The following is a 19,406-nucleotide window of genomic DNA, read 5'->3' as shown; positions in this document are numbered from 1 at the left end:
AACCTGACCTTTACTGACATGCAGACACTCGTACTAATGGTATTTGTTAAAAACAAACAGTGGGGGTGTTACAAAATGTGTCTAGAAATCCTGTAGAAAAGTGAGTTACAGCAGTGATGGAGTACATTTACAAACAGGACGACCGTGGATATGGCTTTGACAAGTTGAGGAAGCTTCAACTTGTTGAGAAAGATGAAAGTTGTCAAAAAAAGAAAAAAGAAAAATGTGGTTTTCAATTTCAGAGATTAAGACTTTGCAGGATGGCAGTAGAGAGAATGGCTAGTATGTGCAAAAAGCTGGGTCACTGATGGATTTCACACTGCAGTCATACAGGTAATGCTTCACTTTTACAGGTTCTTCTCCTAATAATTTTCTCGTAATTTCCTGGAGGAGTTTACCGAAAAGAACTAGAAAATTATTTTAAAAAGTTACAGACCTGTGAAATGAAGAACCACCATCTTATAAAAAAAAAAAAAAAAAATCAAAAAAAAAAATCAAAAAAAAAAATCTACCAACATGCAACAATTCCAAGCCTCACAAGGTCACTCAACGTTGAAAGAGAACATTTTTGTCTTGGCAAAAGCTTTTAACACTGCGACTGCAATTTCATTCAACCTCAGTCAAAATAAATTAAACGCCAATCACAACACTGGCACTGACTTCTTCCGCATCCTCACATACACATTTAATACTTGGTACCTAACAATGAAATGAAGAGATAGTAGCTGTTACACTGATAGAAATGGGTGTTAAAAAAAATAGCAGCATGTTAAATTCCAAGATGAACGGTTTGGATGTTCAGTCTGGCCTGTCTCACCCAAAAAGACACTACGTTTTTCAAGCTAACTGAAACCAAAATCTATAAACTGAAATGGAAACTGCTTCTTATAAGCTTTTATTTTATTTTTTTTAGCTCACACTCACACGAAGATCTGTTTATAGAAAAAGTCAGTGAATGCCTCACGAGGACCTTTTTTCAGCTGTCAGTTCAAAGTAAATGGAAATCATGACAACACTCCCTTGAAAAACAATCCCTTCCCTTCTCGCCCTTTTTCTCGCAGACACTCGGGTCTTTAAAAAAAAAAGACTAAAATGAAAAACTGAAGTCATGAATTGTAAAGCAGTGATGTCTTTTCAATGCCGCAGCCTCTTTTATGGCAACAGGTGAATGGCTTTACCGATGGCCTGAAGAGCTGACGTCACCTTTTAGAAAGGAGTCATTCTTTACAACACACTCACACACACACACACACACACACACACAACCACAGACACACCTGCTCCCACGTGTTGCTGATATGTCTAGAAAGTGGCGCAAATGCAAAAAAACAAAAACACATTTAAAACAATATCTTTTTAAAAACGGCATTAATTACCAAAAGTTTTCCAGTACATTTGTGGTGGTCGTGCTGATTCACAGGAGAGATGGTGGCACTCTCACCTCACATCACCTCTTCCAGTTATCTCATTCATTGATGACTAGTCTTTGCAGCAGTGGAGCCTTTTGAAAACTAAATGGACACTTGAGGTGCTTGAATGTTACTGGGAGCTGTTTTTCTGTGAGCTTTCTCTATTGGCCAGAGGACAAAAGACAAAGATGAGGTTGTCGACGAGAGATGGCCAAATCTGATTGGATCACTTTGTCATTAATTGACTCGCCTACACTTTCACTGTTTTCCTGCCAAACAGTTTTTTGGTGTTTATCATTTGTTGAGGATCAAACCTTCTTCTCCTCTGTGCCGCCTGAAAGCACCCTTCCAACGTAAGAGTATCGACTAGCACCAATATGTGCACCTATTTCTAATATCTGTGGCTTTACTGTGTCACATTATACCATGACATGGTATGTGTATGTACAAGCTCCCAAATCTCAAGCATTTACTGAGATTTTCTGTGTATAGAATGTAAATATAATACATGATATGCACAATATCATATAAGTTTACAGATAAGGAAAATTCTTCCAGTCCTATAGGTATCCTATAATGATTTTGGTACAAAAATGCGACTGTTTTCCTCTTGCTTTTGTCTGTGCAGACGACCCACTTCAGTGACAGAAAAGTCTCAGTGCTCCAGTCTGTCCTCTGGTGATGGGAGAATCCTACAGAACTCTTTTTACAGCCTAAAACAAAAACAAATGGAGGCTAAGAGCTAGATTTGAGGAGTCTTGTGTTTACCGTCTATTCCTCTGCTTCCTGGCTGTGAGGGAAGGGCAGAGTGACGGCGTGCTCTTGAGCCAGGGCAGCCAGCTCTTTGAGGAACTCGCAGAAGATGACGGCACAGTAGACGGCGTTCTTCACTCGCAGCGCCTCGGCCTGCTTCTCCAGGCCAGACGCCCCTCCGCCTGCGCCTCCCCGGAACAGAGCGCTGTGCAGTGATTGGCTGCCGTCCCGTACGTGCGCAAGGGCCAGCTGAGCGGCGTGACGGGCCCGGGTGGGGCTGTTGGTGTGACGGAGGATCAGGTCTCCGAGAGATGGCTTACGACTCTTCACTGGAAGAACGAAACATTAAGTTCAGGAGTCGTTTCAAGTCTTTTGCTCTAAGAGATTCAACCTTTCAAAAGTAACAGAGTAAAATTAATTCTACGTCTTCCTGGGACAGTTTTTTGTCACATGAATTTCAGCATCAACAAGACAAAATAAGAAAGTGACAACTTTAGGAAACTCCTTAAACTCGGTCTGTGTTGAAATAAAAATAAAATGTCGTTGCACTAGCAGACTGCTCCTTCTCTGCTTTCTGATTTTTTTATCATTACTTTTACTTTTTTGTTTTATATCAGGCTTACCTCTTAAACTGTATAGAAGAACAGTTCATCCGTATGAACACATTTCTTTGATATTCATTTGAATAATTACAGTAATGTGAAGCACTTTGACACAGTGCCTTTAAAATCTTCTAATCTGTTACCAAACACCCAAAAAAACCCATTTCTGTGCACAAGCCTGAAAACAATGTTCCCAACACCTGTTGATTGAACACACCTGGTCTTTTCAATTTTAGTATAATTAGATACTGAACAAAATTTACAGAGACACAAACATGGTAGATATGAGCTTTTGCCTTATCCATTTTTTTTTAATTGGCATAAAAAAAGGGAATATAAGGCCTGTAGTACATTTTGTGAGAAATCACTTTGGAGCCACAGTCAGAAGTCTGACCCAGTTCTGTGTTAGCAGCTGTTGCAGTGATATGAGGATCCTAAAATTCTTCGCACAGATAGAATCATGAGACCCAGAGCTTTCGACTAATGTATAATTTAAGTGTAAATTCATAATAATAAGACTCGAGTCTAGTACAGACCAAAACACCTGAAGTAGTGCTAAGCCTCCCACAGTGTATTTTAAAAAGGTACATTTTTTATCTCTTCAGTAAATTATCTGTAATTAATTATTCTGCTTTTAATTCTCTTTAAAAGTTAAATTGTACGTAAAGCACCTTGAAACCACTCAAGTGTCTGAGTTGTGCTACATAAATAAACATGCCTTCATTTGTTTGAAGGAAAAAAAATTTAGACTAATTATTGGAGAAATAAATTGTTCGATTTTTTTGGTTTACAAATAAAAACAGTGACTTATGAACTCACATTTTGAGGCCTTGATAATTAACTGAATCACAAATTTTGCTCACTTGAGGAAACTGTTTCTGCTGCAGAACTCAAGCGTAACCAGTCCTGGTCAGCAACATATGAAACGCACTCCTCTACGTGCGACTGCAGTTTCTCCAGTGTCTCGACTCACCTAGTGAATCAGAGCGCCGCAGGGTGGGAACAGCTGCAGGCGAGTCACTCCAGTCCACCTTGCCTCGGGCCACGAGGTACTGCTGGGCTTTCTTCAGCATGGCCGGGAAGTCCTCATGGGAGGCTGCAAACGCCTCGATACGGTTCTTCACAGAACCTAGAACCTGAAGAGAACCAGGGAACAAAGCTTCAGAGTTCTAACTGATGTTCAACAACAGACATCTTGTTTCTGTCGATTACAGTGAATTTCATTTTTGACTTTATAGATTCTGGCATAGAAGGTGAGACAGTCCGAAGTCGTCCCCAGAGGCTGCAACATTCATTACACTCCACAATATTAGAGTCTTGAAGGGAAAGGTCGTTAGAACAAATGTTACCATTAGCATAAGACTGTGTGGAGCCAGGGAAAAGGCCACGGGGTCATTTGACTTGGTTTCTTGTGATTGTGAACGTCTTCCCTCACTCTGTCAAAGCTGAGGTACTAAAGGTTTTACTGTCCACTCCAGCATTAGGTATCCATTCACAGTATCTTAGAATATGGACAGAAATAGAATATGGAAAGAAACTCTATATGCAAATATCACTGTGGGCCTGATGCTTTTGGAACAGGAGCTAGCACAGAAGTGAGGTGGGCTGGAAATGGACGACTACGCCTGAAAGCAGAAACCTAACAACTGTCATCACGCCAATAAGTGAACAGAGAAACCTTTTTCTACAGTTTGTAACCGAGTACCTGGTTGTTAATTGTAATGCACTTAAGTTCAAAAGGGGGGCAAACAGGGCATTCCTAGGCCATTATATCCTCTGTGCTGCAGGCTGCAGTGTACCTGGATCAGTGACTTGACACTGGGCTGGAAGACCATGTTGGTGTTGAGCAGGAAGGAACGTAGGAGGGGCTGAGGATAGCAGGCCAGCTGGGCCACGATGCCCGTGAGCAGGATGTTGACGTACAACGAGTTTTGGAGCATGTTCTCCAGCTTGGCAAACAGAACCACCATGAATGGACCTGCGGAGAGAAAGATTAATGCATCACTGGATGGAAAGACACAGCACGCAACTTGAGCTGAAGTGCATGCGGATGAAATCAGAGGTGTCTTTGACAGCTTTTTTTAAATAACCGAGGCAGCGTGGAGGCTGACAAACTGTGAATAATACGCAAAGTAGCTTGTAGAGGTTACATGAGGACAGTCTGATCCGCTGCCATTCTTTCACAATGCTGCCTCTCTGGGTAGAAAAAAAATATATAATTTATCCCCTATGAATAGTGGAATTAATGGAAAACTGTACCTGCAGAGACAGTTATTACAAAGGAGAAGAACGGTTTCATCTTGGGGTGAATATGGCTGCTAGAAAAATGTACGCATTAAGTCAGTGCTACTCCCCGCTTCAGTGATTTGACATGATGAAACTTTAGAAAATGGAAAAGACCATTTTGAAATTTTTTTATGGCAAATTCTGACGCTTAAAGTAATTTCACAAACTGAAAAAAAACGGAACCAGGTGTGTGTCCTGTCCTCAGGATTAGTCATTAAAAAAATGATGTGTTATGTGAGTGATGGGGAAGGATCGGCCCTTGGTTCAGGTGATCAATGTGGTAGATTATGTTGAAAACAAGTCTACAGTATTTCAGTATAATGAAAAACATGCTTCTTAAAACAGAAGACACAGATTTTCCAGAATTCAAATAAAAATGGAAAAAATTGAAGTTTTTAGTCACTTTGAAAGTAAAAATATCAAATCCTAATAGTGACAGCGTCGAACTGTATTAGTTTTGAATTGCAGTGTATCAGATTGTTACAAAAATAGAGATACACGCACTTAAACAACCTGTCAAATATGACCTCCCTCTGAACAAGTGGGCACTAATAAGAAAAACTACATCCAATAAAATAAACACTTGTGCAAATGAAAAGTCTAGGAAATAATAACACAATATCCACAATGCAATGTGAGTCTCACCTGTGTATGGCTGAGATGCAGGCTGATTTAGTGGTCTGGCAGGACTACAGACGCCCACCACAGGCCCCTCTGCTTTTGTGTCGCCTGTCAGCTTCGCCTCCAGGGCTGAGGACAGCTGCTGTTCCTCCTCCTGCCGCTCAGCGGTCAGGGACTCTCTGGCCGCTTCCTCCTGCTGTAAGGCTGCTCTGCTGCGTTCCTTCACCCGGTCCTCCAGCTCCCGCAGTTCCTGTGTGAAGGCCTCGATGCTGATGCCTTGACCGTTGGAGTCTCCGGAGAGCTGGGAGTCTCCTGGTGCCTGCTCCAGCAGCTCCTCGATGAGACTCTCTACAGATTGTTGCGTCTGGTTGGCTTCTGGAAGCTCTGAGGATGCGCTGTGTGGGTTTGAGGTGTCGCTGGTCAGCAGTTTGGTGTCAGGCGTTGGCTGGGGAATGGAGCTCTGTGAGGGAATCTGGTTAGGGCAAAGAGATTTTGCATCACTGATGTCGCTGTTGCTAAAAATGGACTGTGGGAGACTGGGGCAGCTTTGGGAGGGGCGTGTGACAAGGGATCCATTTTGATTTGCATTTTCATCCAAATACTGCTGCTCCCCCAAATCTCTCTTCACTTTCTTTACTTCCAGCCCTCTGTCCTGACTGTCTGAGCAGCTGTCCCTCTGTCCCATTGTTCCATTGTACATGGCCTGGTAGCTAACAGTGATGGCAGAGGTGGGAATGTGCGGAGCTGTGGACAAGGCGGCGTGGGACGTTGATAGAGGGGTGGCTGAAGATGAGGAGGACGGGACGAGAGGAGGTACAGGTTTCGGCAGGAGCTCTTCTCTCTGCAGGCTGCGTTTCTTGGAGCGTGGTGTGAGGCTGATGCAGCTGTTTTTGCCGATTGTAACGTCCCACTCTCCGCTGTCCCGCTCCGAGCTGCTCCACTCAGACCGCGCAGCAGCCACGATGGCCGCCCTCTGCTGGCCGGGAGGAGTGTTACTGTTTCCTCCCTGCTGCAGAGAGAAGTGCTCCGGGAACATAGCCATGGAGGGGTTGGAGGTAGGGGGAGGCGGGGGAGGAGGGGCTGTGTTTGGGGAGGGGTTTTCGCCATCATAGGGTGCCGACCAATCACGGCAGGCCCAGGAGCAGAGCTCGATGTCCCGCCGAGCATCTTTGAGGTACTCCAGGTAACCCGAGTCCCACTCTAGACACTCAGTGTTTGTCTGCTGCTGGTGCATCGGGCTGTCAGGGGACATGGGGTGAGAGCTGGCAGGACCCGACTGCTGTGGCTCCATGCTGGTGGGGGTAGGGGGACCCCCTCCTCCTGATCCTCCTCCACTGCTCTGTTGGCGGATGAAGAAGGCTAAGCGGGACGGGGTGCTGGGTCTGGGCGGGGCTGGAGACTCTGTGCTCGGACTGTTCATCGCTGCAGGAGAAAAAAAACACAGATGGAAGCAGGTGTTAACTTTCTAACACCATTTAACACACATTTACCTGCTTTACAAGGAAAAACACACACACACACACACACACACACACACACACACACACACACACACACCAGTGACCTTTTACCAAATTTGGTCATTTTTTGCTGTCACAGTTATGTGTAGAAACTTGATCTTTCTACAGAGCCCAGCAGTTGTAATAATAGAAAAACACTTAAAACACTAATTTATGAAATTCTTGAAATATCTCATTTGTGCGCATGAATTCACAGAACAATACACATGTTAAAGAGCTGTAAAAAATAACACACTGTTGTTAGACCGGCAGCTGCCTCATCTAAATGAAGATTAAAGTGGCTCATTTATATCAGATTATTCACTGCCCAGGCTACACAGTTATATATACACTTAACTGAAGGCATCCAAAGCTGGCAGAAACAGCGTCTAATGTAGTATCACAAAACACAAAACACTGTCAATGCGAAGCTGACACACAGCTGCTGGCCGCCTTGCTAACACTTTGAGTGCTACTCCCTCACTGAGCAAAACAGTAACGACAGCCTTCAATTTCATTTCCTGCTAATACAGCACAGATAGCTCTTTTTATGCGTATGAACACAATATTAATCCTGACACCTACAGGGCCCCGTAGGCAAGTTTACATACAGCTGATTAAAAAAATGAAAGCTTTTTTTTTTGAGTTTTGGAATAGCTGTAATTGTTCACTTCACGTTTACAACCACAGCTGTCAAGTGTGACTGTGTGTGCTCCTTTTCTACAGATGTCCGTTGCTCACCTTTACCCCAGAATGCATTGTCCTCATCCCGGTCAGCAGAGGGCGCCGCACTCAGCCGGCAGCACTCTGGGATCAGCGACAGGAACTTGTCTGCTGACTTTCCATAAATGTCCGTCTCCCTGATGGCACGACGCTGACTCAACATTACATGGGTACAGGGCAGTAGATACCTGGGAGCAAACACACACACACACACACACACACACACACACACACACACACACACACACACACACACACACACACACACACACACACACACACACACACACACACACACACACACACACACACACACACACACACACACACACACAAAAAGAAACCACTTAATTTGCATTTACACAGTTAATCTCTATTCAGGCAGTAAAACCTTAACAAACTGCTGTTTGTGCCACATTTCCTTTGGCAGTGATGTGTATTTTATCTGTTACAGGCCACGTACACACACACACTGCAGTTCAAAAGGCAAAGCTTGGATGTTCACAAAATTCTTGTAAAAATGTATTTGCCAACATGTAAATGTATTTCACACAGAAAAAAAATTCTCATTTAAGGAACCCAGATTGTAAAACTAAAAAACAGATGATGGATGGGCAAAAATACTGTGTTGTACCTTCCAGCGATCACTAGTGACCGTGTGACACATAAATACACCTTCAGTTAATCTGAATGAGTGGGTATGGAGAGAAATAGTTACTACTAGATCTGTGTTTCGCGTATTAAATGAGCTCATTGAAAATATAAGACTTGGGAAGAGACGCTGGGACGTGCCGACATACCTGAGAACGAGCTGCAGCATGATGTCTTCACAGTGCAGGGAGAGCAGAGTCCTGAAGAGGCTCAGCGACACCATGCAGAGCTGCAACACACACATTATCATTCACAGACTTTAACCAGCAGGTATGAAGAGAAGCTTTTTTTGTTGTTGGTTTTTTTTTTGTTTTTTTTTTTAATAACATGGGTCTCACTGTTGTAATTCTGGCCAAACGACAGTCAGTTATGGAGATGGAGACGCATGTTATCCAATCACCTCTGTGTACAAAGTCCTCAAGTTCCCCGTTTATACATGAGCTACACCACATGGAAACAACAATGGATGGATAAACTAAACAGTTTTTGTTTCAGTGCAGTTCAACTTGTCATGAAGCAAAACAAAAAAACAAAATAATTCTTCTTAGTTAAATACATTTATTAAAATGTGAAACATTTTTCAGGTGTTCCAGTTGTGAAAAACATGTGGGGTCCCTGTGTATCGTGCAAATGATGGCCAATACTACAAAAAAAAGCCCAAAGCTTTGTTTCTATAGTTGTCTTTAGCTCTCTGAAATTGTTGTTTTAACTACAACAAAAGACGTCAGCCGTTGTGAAAGGCTGTGATCTCCGTCACAAACTTTTACACTTCCCTTCCAAAGGGAGAAACTAGACATGATACAACGAATTTCCTGTTTCTTTTAAACACCACGATTGCGTCCGAGTGACCAGAATGTGTTTATTTTGAGGGATCAGTATATATGAAACTGAAGATTATGTAAACACATCTCACTCTGGATTTCTTTGCCAACTACAAACAGTGTAACTGTCAATAGATGCAGCACGCTTGATGATTTACTCTGCATGTTTGTTCTGGGGAAACAAATCATTCTGTTTTCTGTTGCAGTCATTTTCAATCAATTTTTGCTCGCAGCCCACTTGCCACCCACACTACTGGGTTCATGTGAGGGCCTCGAGGCTCTATCACACACGTATACATATATGAATATACACCAACCCTTGAATTGCTGCTGATGCGCGTGAGCAGTGTGTCCAGGATGGTGTCGTTGTCGTGGCGATGCAGCAGGATGAAGCGCAGGAAGGTTTTGAGGAGGGAAGTCTCAGTCACACTACGCAGGAAAAGGTCCAGGTAGGCGGTGCTGGCGATCATCTCATCCACCGACGACTACACACACACACACACACACACACACACACACACACACAGAAATTTGTATCAAAACTGCAAATGAGGTTAATGTGACAACTGTCCTATGAATAATGTGAAGTCTGTGATTAAAACCAGGCAATGAGACAATTTCTTCAAACAGTGTGAAATGGTTTTCTTTGACTGACTCATCTGTTGAGGAAAGTCAAGCAAACAAATCCATTCACACAATTGTTCTACTTCTCCTGCCAAATGTCTTCCAGTAACTCACGGGTGGTCAGTTTCCACTGGCACACAATTTGTTGGTCCACCTCATTCTATTTTACTTCAGGGGTCAGTTAACCCAGATCTGGGAGGTTTGTGCTTTATCTAGTGTAATCCTACCTTGTGCAAGGCAGGGCCCATGACAGGTACAAGGAAACCGTTGTGGAGGTAGTCCAGGAGCTGGTAGCGGACCAGGGGATGTGCGACTTGCACCACAGCGTTGCAGAACTCCAGCGAGTTCATGAACAACACGAGGGACGACACGCTCATCCAGTCCTCCCGCCGCAGGGCGTGCCAGTCGTCTCCTCGAACCTCGATCTTCCTTGGCAGAGAGGAGTAGAGCGCGCTGAGGCCCGTCGCCAGCACCTGAGGAGAAACAGAGGCTTCACATAAGACTCCTGAGTCTAAACAGCCCCAGTGGGTCAGTAGGTGACTGAAGGGCTGGAGAGCTCTCAGGTAAAAATGTAGACGATTTTTTGCAGATTTCACAGATCAATTACTTGATTTTTTTTAAAGTAGAAAAAACAAAAACAAAACCTTAATAAAAAACAACAGTTGAAACAATAAGATGATTATCAGTGATATTGATTGACAGCAAAGTACAAAGTATTTATTTATTTATTCTTTACTTTATTTGTTTATTTGTTTAATCTGGAGCTGTTAGCCCTCACTAAACTAATGCAAACAATTCATTTAAAAAAAAAAAAAACCCAGAGATTTCAGGATGGGAGAGGAGTGTGTTTGTGATGAACACTATTGACATCAAAAAATGTCAAACAAGGCTGAAGAGAATGTGCAGCAAACAGTGAGACTCAGGCAGAGAGGAGTATTTGGTCCTTGACGCCACCTCCACTGTCCCTTCTAGACCGTAACTGGGTCAGACTGAAGCTGCTGGAAGTAGGACGAGCAGAAAATAGCCACGCTGGCTCTTTAGCACTACAATGAACACGCCGGGGAAGAGGATCCTGACCGCAGCATTAAACCACAGTACTCAAGATATAAACATCATGCAACACTGTTCACTCTCATTATCTAGTTTAAAGGCTAAAACATCACTCAGTTGCTGTAATGTGTGAACAGATTTAGGTAGTCAACACCGGTTCTGACATTCACACGTCTTCACTTCGTACTGAGTCACAATCAGAATGAAGTCCAGCAGGTTACAACCCTATTCAATAAATATTCATACAACAAAAGTAATAAGTAAATACAGCTCTTTAATTACATCTAGTGGCAGCTGTAGCAAACTACACCAACACAGGCAGAAACCGTTCACTGGCCTTCCTTTACAAACGCCCCTTACTTCTTGGCTGGACTAACCATGGGCCAACATTACATCTGCATATATCCATGACTGAGTGAGTGACTGGGTGAGTGATGAAGCTACATCATCGAAGAGGCCGGCCGAGTATTGAGACTTTTCCCATTGGCAGTTGATCTGTCAAAATGATTTGGTACAAACAGTTTCTACAACGTCATCGGAGGCGATTACAGCAGATCCAAAATAGTTCCAACTACTGTATTTCCTCAAAGAGGGGCCTATAGGGCATCGTGTGGCGTAGTGGTCTAAGCAGGCGCCCCATGTGTAGAGGCTACAGTCCTCGCTGCAGTTGGCCCCGGTTCGAGTCCCGCATCGGACGGCCTTTGCTGCATGTCATTCCCCCTCTCTCTGCCTCCCCATTTCCTGTCTCTCTCTACTGCACTATCAAATAAAGGCATAATAAGCCCAAAAAAATATACTTTAAAAAAAAAAAAAAAGAGGGGCCTTTATCTCAACTGCAGAAGGTAACAAGCCTTTATTTGAGGCAGGCTTGTATTTAAATTCCCTGTGTTTCACATGTATGATTGGTCATACAGGTATTTTAGTGTGATGCGCACACGCATACAGGGTGTAGCCTCTAGGTTTATACCCAGTCTTTTTTCTTATTTACAGACTTACTGAAAATATATAAGATTTTACCTAAAAGAAAAAATCCACCCCAAGAAAACTCAAGTTCAGTATTCAATTATGTTTTAAGCGATCGCAGGTCTTTTAAAACGTGACTATGACAGAACATTTTTGTTTTCATCTAGAATGTTTTTTTGAGGTGCCTGACTCTGTGAACTGCTGTGTTTCATAATGTCGTTAAGCTTCAGTTAAATTAGTTCACTAGCCGTCCTAGAAGTTTAGACATGATGGGATTTGTGTAAAGCAGCAGCAGCAGCAGCAGCAGCAGTAAGGAGTCTGTATGAAACAGGATTTTCAATGTGTTTATCTTGAAAATTATAAATGTGTGATGTTGGCCGAGGTGGTTATTTCTTGGTGGTTAAATTTACAGGAAGTGCTCCAAGTTGAGAGAGCTGATAGGGTGCAGATAAGGATGAACGGTCTGTCAGAATGCATGGTCATCTCCTTCCCCTTCCATTATCACACACCATCACTGATGCATCAGAATGAGACAGCACACACACACACGCACACGCACACGCACGCACGCGCACACACACGCACACACACGCACACACACTTTCTTAAAAGCAGTGTTGAAAAGTAGCCAGGGTCCCACATTATAAGCTGTCCTCAACTATCACATTTAAGAGTATGTAGTATTCATGTGTATATCAAACTGATGGCCCTTTTCTGTGAGAGCCAAAATCGACTATAAATAATAGATTTAAATTGGATAATATTTGCACAGTATTGCATAGGAAAGTGAATTAGAGTTAAGTCAGCTAACCTAAGAGGGGAATAAAACCATCGCAGCATCAAAGAAAATAACAAGGTTGGATTTTTCCAACTTTTGGAAGAAGCTCAGGAGGATTTACCATGTGGGTGGAAATTGAAAACTTGACAGTATAGTGAGCATGTAAAGAATCCGTCGAACCCCAGTGGTTGGATCTCTGTTTTTCTTTGGAGTTGTGCGTTATTAACAATTCAACAAGATAATTAATGATGACTTCAATACGAGTCAAGAAGTTCTTCTTCACTGGCTTTCTAAGGGGTTTTGATTTTAGTTAGACTTTTGCCCACATCAACCACATGCTGTGGCTTTACCTGTGTGTACTGGACAAAAATGTTTTTTTTTTTTGTTTGTTTTTTTTTATCAATACAATAAACAAAAATTTTTTTTTTAAATAAATAAACAAAACATATCAAATATCAAAAGTAATGAACCAGAACCACAACAGCAACAATTTCCAGGTGAAGTGACAACAGCACTCAGGCTGGGCAGTAAAACAATATCCGATAACAATATCACTAAAGAAATTTCCCACAATAATGATAAAAGTAATACTTCTGCTTTTGGGTCAACCCTCTGCACATTGACCCTATTAGGATACAGCAATAAGGTTAAAAAGGGCCATTACAGGGGAAACAAAACTATGTCGAAACCAACTATATGGCTGATTTTAACTGAAGACCTATCTTTAATGAGCAGCATCACTCACCGGGCAGAAGTAGGAGTTCTCAGCGATGTAGCGTGCCACGGCCTCGTGGCTGGCTGAGGCCGCCATGACCAGCAGCAGCGCGTCTCGGGCCTGCTGTCCGATGGCTCCGTCCCGGTGGATGAACGGCACAAGGAGGGAGAAGATCAGTAGATTGGTGGAGCCCTGCTGGGCTGGCGCTGCCCGGAACAACATCTCTAGAACCACTGGCTGCCGGGCCATGGTCACGCAGACCTGGTGAAGAGTCACAGTGAAAAACAGTACTTTAGTATGGTGTAAAATATTGATCAAACAGGACTGACAGGTATGCCAGGTATCATTCCTAGGTAAGTTGTTATAAGTAACGTGAAAATTGTGTTACACAATATTATCAACTAAAGAAAATCATACCTCAGTCATTTAACATGTGCTGGTCTTTTTAGGTCTCAATACTCTTAGTGTCTGTTCTCAGCCTTGTGTTATGATTTGCAAATTTGGCTTGAAGGCCAACAACAAACACGATCTTATTCAGAGTGTATACACACATTAGAGAAGTATATGAACTGGAGGTGAGTATACCTGGTTGAGCAGCAGTACCAGGCTGTTCTCCAGGGCTGAAGGACAGCCAAGTTCTGGGTCAGCGCAAGCTCCCAGCAGCCTCAGCAGGGGGTGGAGAATGGCTGTGTGCTGCAGCAGAGGCTGCTGGGACTGGCCGATGAGCATCTCAAACAGCTTGAGCAGGGCCCCCTGGCTGTCCGGGTCCAGGCCGCGGCGGAGGTGCCACTGAACCAGGCACTCTAGAATATTCTCAGTGACCACCAGCTCCAGTATGGGGCCCATGGGTGGCACGCTGGCGCCGCCCTCTGAGCTGTCAGCGGGCCTCTCCTCCGCCAACAGACATAACATCTGGTCCGTGTGATTCCTCACGGCTGTCAGGTCATCGCTGGAGGATGAAGGCTCGTGCTGCTCCAACACCCAAGAGACCTGAGTAACGGAACAGTGTTTTAGTGTAATATTTAACACTTAACATTGCTGTCCTTTGATGGGGAGTTAGAAAAATAACCAAAGTGACAGGCGTTTCATTCCATTTCAGCTGAGTATGAAGACGTTTTGAATGAAGTGGGGTTTTGAGGCTTCATAATGTCATTAATCTGGTCTTCAAGGGCTTCATTTCATTTGTTTCATAAGCCTTTTTCACGGCAGACATTCTGACTTCGCACAGAAGGAAAATCACAGGTGTGAATAATAAAATTAATAATGGCTGAATGCCATTCAGCTTCTTCGGTCAAGGTCTCGGTATTGTCTCTGGCTCACTGCCACAGCAGCTGTGTCCAAAATCAATATAGGGAGTGGTGAATGAGTGAACAAGGAAATGACTTGGGACACATCCCACATGGAGCTCACAGACATTTATAGAACATGGCTTCCAGTGATGTCATTAGGAGCACCTGCGCTTCTCCTGCTATGACAAGTGAAAAAGTTTGATGTGAAACAGGCAGTTGTTGTCAGACACACTGTCAGGTCTGAAAATGTTTACCCTTTTTGTTGTGTGGAAAAATGCGTTGGCTGCATTTACTATCCTAAATAATATATTATATATATAACATATAAAAAAAATAGATCTACAAGCAGTTAATTTAAACTAAAAAATTTTACAAAATATTTCAATGTAATTTTCTTTTTTTCTTTTTTTTCTTTTTTTTTTAGATAGAATGTAACAAAACTGTGTAATAGGGATGTAAAAATAATGAAATCAATTGAAGAGCCACAGTGTCATAACATATACCAAGAGGTTTACCAGTCAGCATGACTACGGCCATGATGAATCTGTGGATATGCAAGCAGCTTGTGCAGATAACAGATGTATATCTTGTGTTTCAGCAGCTTGTGTGTGAGTTATGAGCATTTGGTCAATGTTGCATGACGCATACATGTTTGTACACACATGCGTTCCCACAAGACCAATATTTATTTATTTTTCATATTTCTCATATCATGTCTTATATTCTCATTTACATGTAACTAAATAATCAAGACATAAACCTCTACCCTCTTCTTAACAACCATAAAAACATGGAGGATTGATTTTTCAAAAAGCTGACTGTGTGCTCTGGGCTTCCTCCACTTAACACAGGCATGTTACGTACAGTACTAGGAATACTGCACTTACATGTCAGAGTAGGTTATCGTCTTGTGGATATGTTACAACCGATTTCCAACCTATGAAGAATATTGTCTGCTTATTCTATCACAAAAGCTCTCCTTCAACAGTCAGCAAGTATCCAGGCAAAGAAAGAGAAGAGACGTCTAGAGAGAGAAGAGAGCCTCCCACCACAGACCAGTAAGAATCACTCAGATGTCTTTTGTTGTCTCAGACAGTGACAAGGCTCTGTAACCTATAAACATTCAGTCAGTGACTGGGCATGAGCCAGTCACTGACTGTTAGGGTAGACCAACTGACTACTCTCATCAGCACTGGCACAGCCAACTGTATGTGTGCACTTTCACACTTGGTGTCTGGACAGATAATCATTCACTAAGCTCTGTTCAGACCTGGCACTGATATGCATCTCAGGTGATCCGATCACAAGTGGACAGCTCCAAGTACGTCAGTTCACACCTGGCATTAGAATCCTTCTGCACCTGTCTCTAGTGGCCACTTGTGATTGGATCTCACTTCCCTGCTCTATTGGCACAAAAACATCATTTCTGTTTGCAAAGATCAAATGCATTGTTGTTTTTAGCCAGTTTGAGAGAGAGAGAGAGAGAGAGAGAGAGAGAGAGAGAGAGAAGGGCCAGGTTGGGCTAACTGAATCAATGAACTGTGCAAAGCTCTGCAATAAAATATGGTTTTACCCATTTGAAATAGTAAAAAAAAACAAAAATTGAAAATCACATGTGGCACAGACCACCTCTGAGCGTGGTGTGAGTGATCAGATTTCAAAAGCGTCCTCACCTGTGCTTAGAGCTGTCCACATGTGATCGGATAAGCCGAGACGCATGTTAATGCCGGGTCTGAGCAGGACCTAAAAGAGCCTTAAAATTTCTCTTTCCAACTCATGGTTAACTAAAAGTTTTTATTTGTGTGCTGCTCAACATACAACAAAGAGAAACAAATCGTGCACATTTTTTCTTTATTATCTTCTCTATTATAGCGGAGGCATGTAAACACTTTTACTGCTGAAACAATCTAACAGTTAGTTGATCAACAGGAAATTCATTTTTGATCCATCAAAAAAATTATTTTGATATAAATATCGTTTATTAAGCAAAAAATATTAGATAATTGAAAATTGACTATCTTTGCTTGGTTGGTCTGGAGTTTGATTTTTCTATGATTTATCAACGTTTATTCATGCTAGATATCTACGATAACAATATCCTTAGAAAGTGTGAAAGTAACACTGAATCTTTAACTATGTGCATCATACCTTTGTGTTCAGATTTGACTGAATTCTGAGAAGAAGTAGTACAATTCTGACCCAAACTGCTGCAATCGGGCGCTGAGGGTTTAAAAGTACCTTAATTGGCTCCATGTGGTGTGTGTCACAGCCACTGCTGCTGCTCCAACTGCTGACATTATAATCCAAACCACTTCTTTTGAAGGGTGATCACACCATGTTCTACTGAGTGCACACACAGTTACAGCGAGCACTTTTAAAAAATGTGCTTTGGGTTGTTGTGTTAATATTGTTTAACTGGGGGCTTGTTTAAAAACCTTTCAGGTGGCCTGTAAACTTCATGGTAAAGCAGAATACAGCAGATATACTGTGTCTCCACATCTCAGATATGAAGTTGGTGAGTAAAATGATATAAAATGAAAGCATGAGTCATTATCACAACAAAATATGTAATTTCATTCATAATTCAAGGGGAGATGTATGTCTCCAGCTCACCTGTCTCCAGTGGTTCTCAAACACCATGAGGCAGGTCTCTGGGTCAGCAGTGCAGGGGCTGGAGGGGGCAGCACTCCGGCCGGACCGACTCCCGGGACCCCGTGGGTTCAACCTGCTCAGCCAGCTCATACTGGACCCGGTGGGAGGCCGGTCAAAAGTCACGAGAACTCAAAAGGTGGGGGAGAAAGAGTTCCCGGAAAAGGTCAGAGTAAAAAAAGAAAGCAGAGAGAAGAAGGGAAGAGGGGAAGAAAATTAAAAGATGATGTGGGAAGGAGAATGAGAAGGGGAGGAGAGAAGGGGGATAAAGGGGAGGGAAAGTGTATCTAAACAGAGAGGAGGAGGTGAAGGAGGTCGCCTGAATGGGCTGTCACTGCCAGTCAGTGTACATCTAGGAAAAGCCCACTGCTGCTTTAGAGACTGTATGACCCTGTCCTCCCTGTAGACCCTGTCATCCAGTCTGAAGCCAACTCCACTCCATAGCCAGTCAGGACAGGCGCTCCGTGCTGTGTAAACAAACAAAAAAACAGAACATACACATCAACATGTAAACTTCAAAACACAATCAATAACATTTTCCCAAAAGTCTTTTAAAGTTCCCAAAATATAACTGTGCAACTGTGTTTCTGTCAAGTCTACATTACTGTATTTCCTTTTGTTTGGGCTCTGAAAATGTAATGAACGGCTACTATACCTAGAGTGGTTACTGTGTATGTTAAGACTGCAGTGGTTTCGCATACACTTAATATATAAAGGGTGACTGTGACTCAGCAAGACACCGAAGCCTAATTGCTCCCAGAGGCTAGGCCAGAGAAATTTGAAATTGTCAAGCACTTTGAATCAATGTTCTAACACAGGACATTTACAGTGGCCGTCTTTTAAAGTTTGAACAAATTTAAAGTAAAAATAACCAGATGGGAACATCAAGAATCCAGTGCATTAAATATCTGAAAATCAAGATACTTAATCATATTGATGAAAAAAAATGTAAATCCATTATTTCCAGGAAGAGAGCATGAAATGGTCTCACACAGCCAGGGATATTAAAATGATAGCTACCTTAATGTAAACTGTACAGCTAAGTCTCTGTCAGCGTGCACTGCCCTGCCCTCCAACCCCACAAAACACCCCTTCATTCAGAAATCAATCATTTGTGCTGAAGGGCTTCTATATTTTTTTTTTCTGTTTTCCTAAACAAACATAAGTCAGCCTCTACAGTATGTTGTTTCCAGGGAAACCATTCAGTCCACCTACAGCCAGTCCACCTTCAGCTTAACATGGAAGTCCCTCACTATTAGGGATGCACTTTTGCTGCTTTATTCATCTGCCAAGTTAATAGCAGATTAATCATTAAAAGCTTATTCAAAAACATGAAATGCACAAAGTGTCACTGTCAACTGACATGTCACCCCATGTCACTCTTGTCAATTGTTTGAGCTTTACTTTCACAACTGACATGGGTGAGTTTTTGCCCCTCAATTATAGGAAATTCAGTATTTGAATCAGAACTTGAATACAAGTTAATTATTTAAATCAAAAATATTGCCATCCACCAAAAATGGTCCTGGTCCAAACAACTTTTTTCAACAAACTGGACAAAGGGCATAAATTAGAGACTGTATATGCAGGAAACTTAAAAAAATGTAATTCACTCTTGTCAAGCAAAACAAATGCTGATATTAAATAACAACATAAAATTGCCTGCCCAGATCTCCAGATTTAAGGCTTAGTAGTTTTTATTTGAGAATATGAGCAATCTCTACGTTCAGAGCAAAACTGTATGTAGTCTGTTCTCTGTAAGTGAAACAAAAAAAAAATGGGCTGATCAGTTTTGCATAATATTGCAAGGGAGCTAAGAGGAAAGAGGGAGCAGCCGCAGTGAACTGATGGGGAGGTGCAGGCATCAGGTGCATACTCAAACCTCCAAAGTATCATTTTTATCAGACACACCTTCAGCAATGAAACTTTGTCACATTGAAGAGATGCAAATTCAACATGCAAGTCTACAACTA

The 19,406-nt window shown here is 42.4% G+C and overlaps 1 protein-coding gene across 1 annotated transcript; it reads right to left on the bottom strand.

The window, feature by feature from the left end:
• Positions 1–2,180: 2,180 nt before the first annotated feature.
• On the bottom strand, positions 2,181–17,526 carry LOC111218215 (FTS and Hook-interacting protein homolog). The gene is made up of 11 exons (XM_022740397.1): positions 17,398–17,526; positions 14,081–14,485; positions 13,526–13,756; positions 10,217–10,462; positions 9,683–9,850; positions 8,694–8,773; positions 7,912–8,081; positions 5,696–7,093; positions 4,564–4,742; positions 3,738–3,900; positions 2,181–2,491 (listed from the first exon to the last, which is right to left on the bottom strand). The coding sequence occupies exons 1-11, from the start codon at positions 17,524–17,526 to the stop codon at positions 2,181–2,183; spliced, it is 3,480 nt and encodes a 1,159-aa protein (XP_022596118.1).
• Positions 17,527–19,406: the final 1,880 nt, after the last annotated feature.

The sequence above is a fragment of the Seriola dumerili genome, unplaced genomic scaffold (assembly GCF_002260705.1).
Source record: "Seriola dumerili isolate Sdu_G_001 unplaced genomic scaffold, Sdu_1.0 BDQW01000052.1, whole genome shotgun sequence".
Classification (NCBI taxonomy): domain Eukaryota; kingdom Metazoa; phylum Chordata; class Actinopteri; order Carangiformes; family Carangidae; genus Seriola; species Seriola dumerili.
This window is presented reverse-complemented; position numbering and strand designations above follow the sequence as displayed.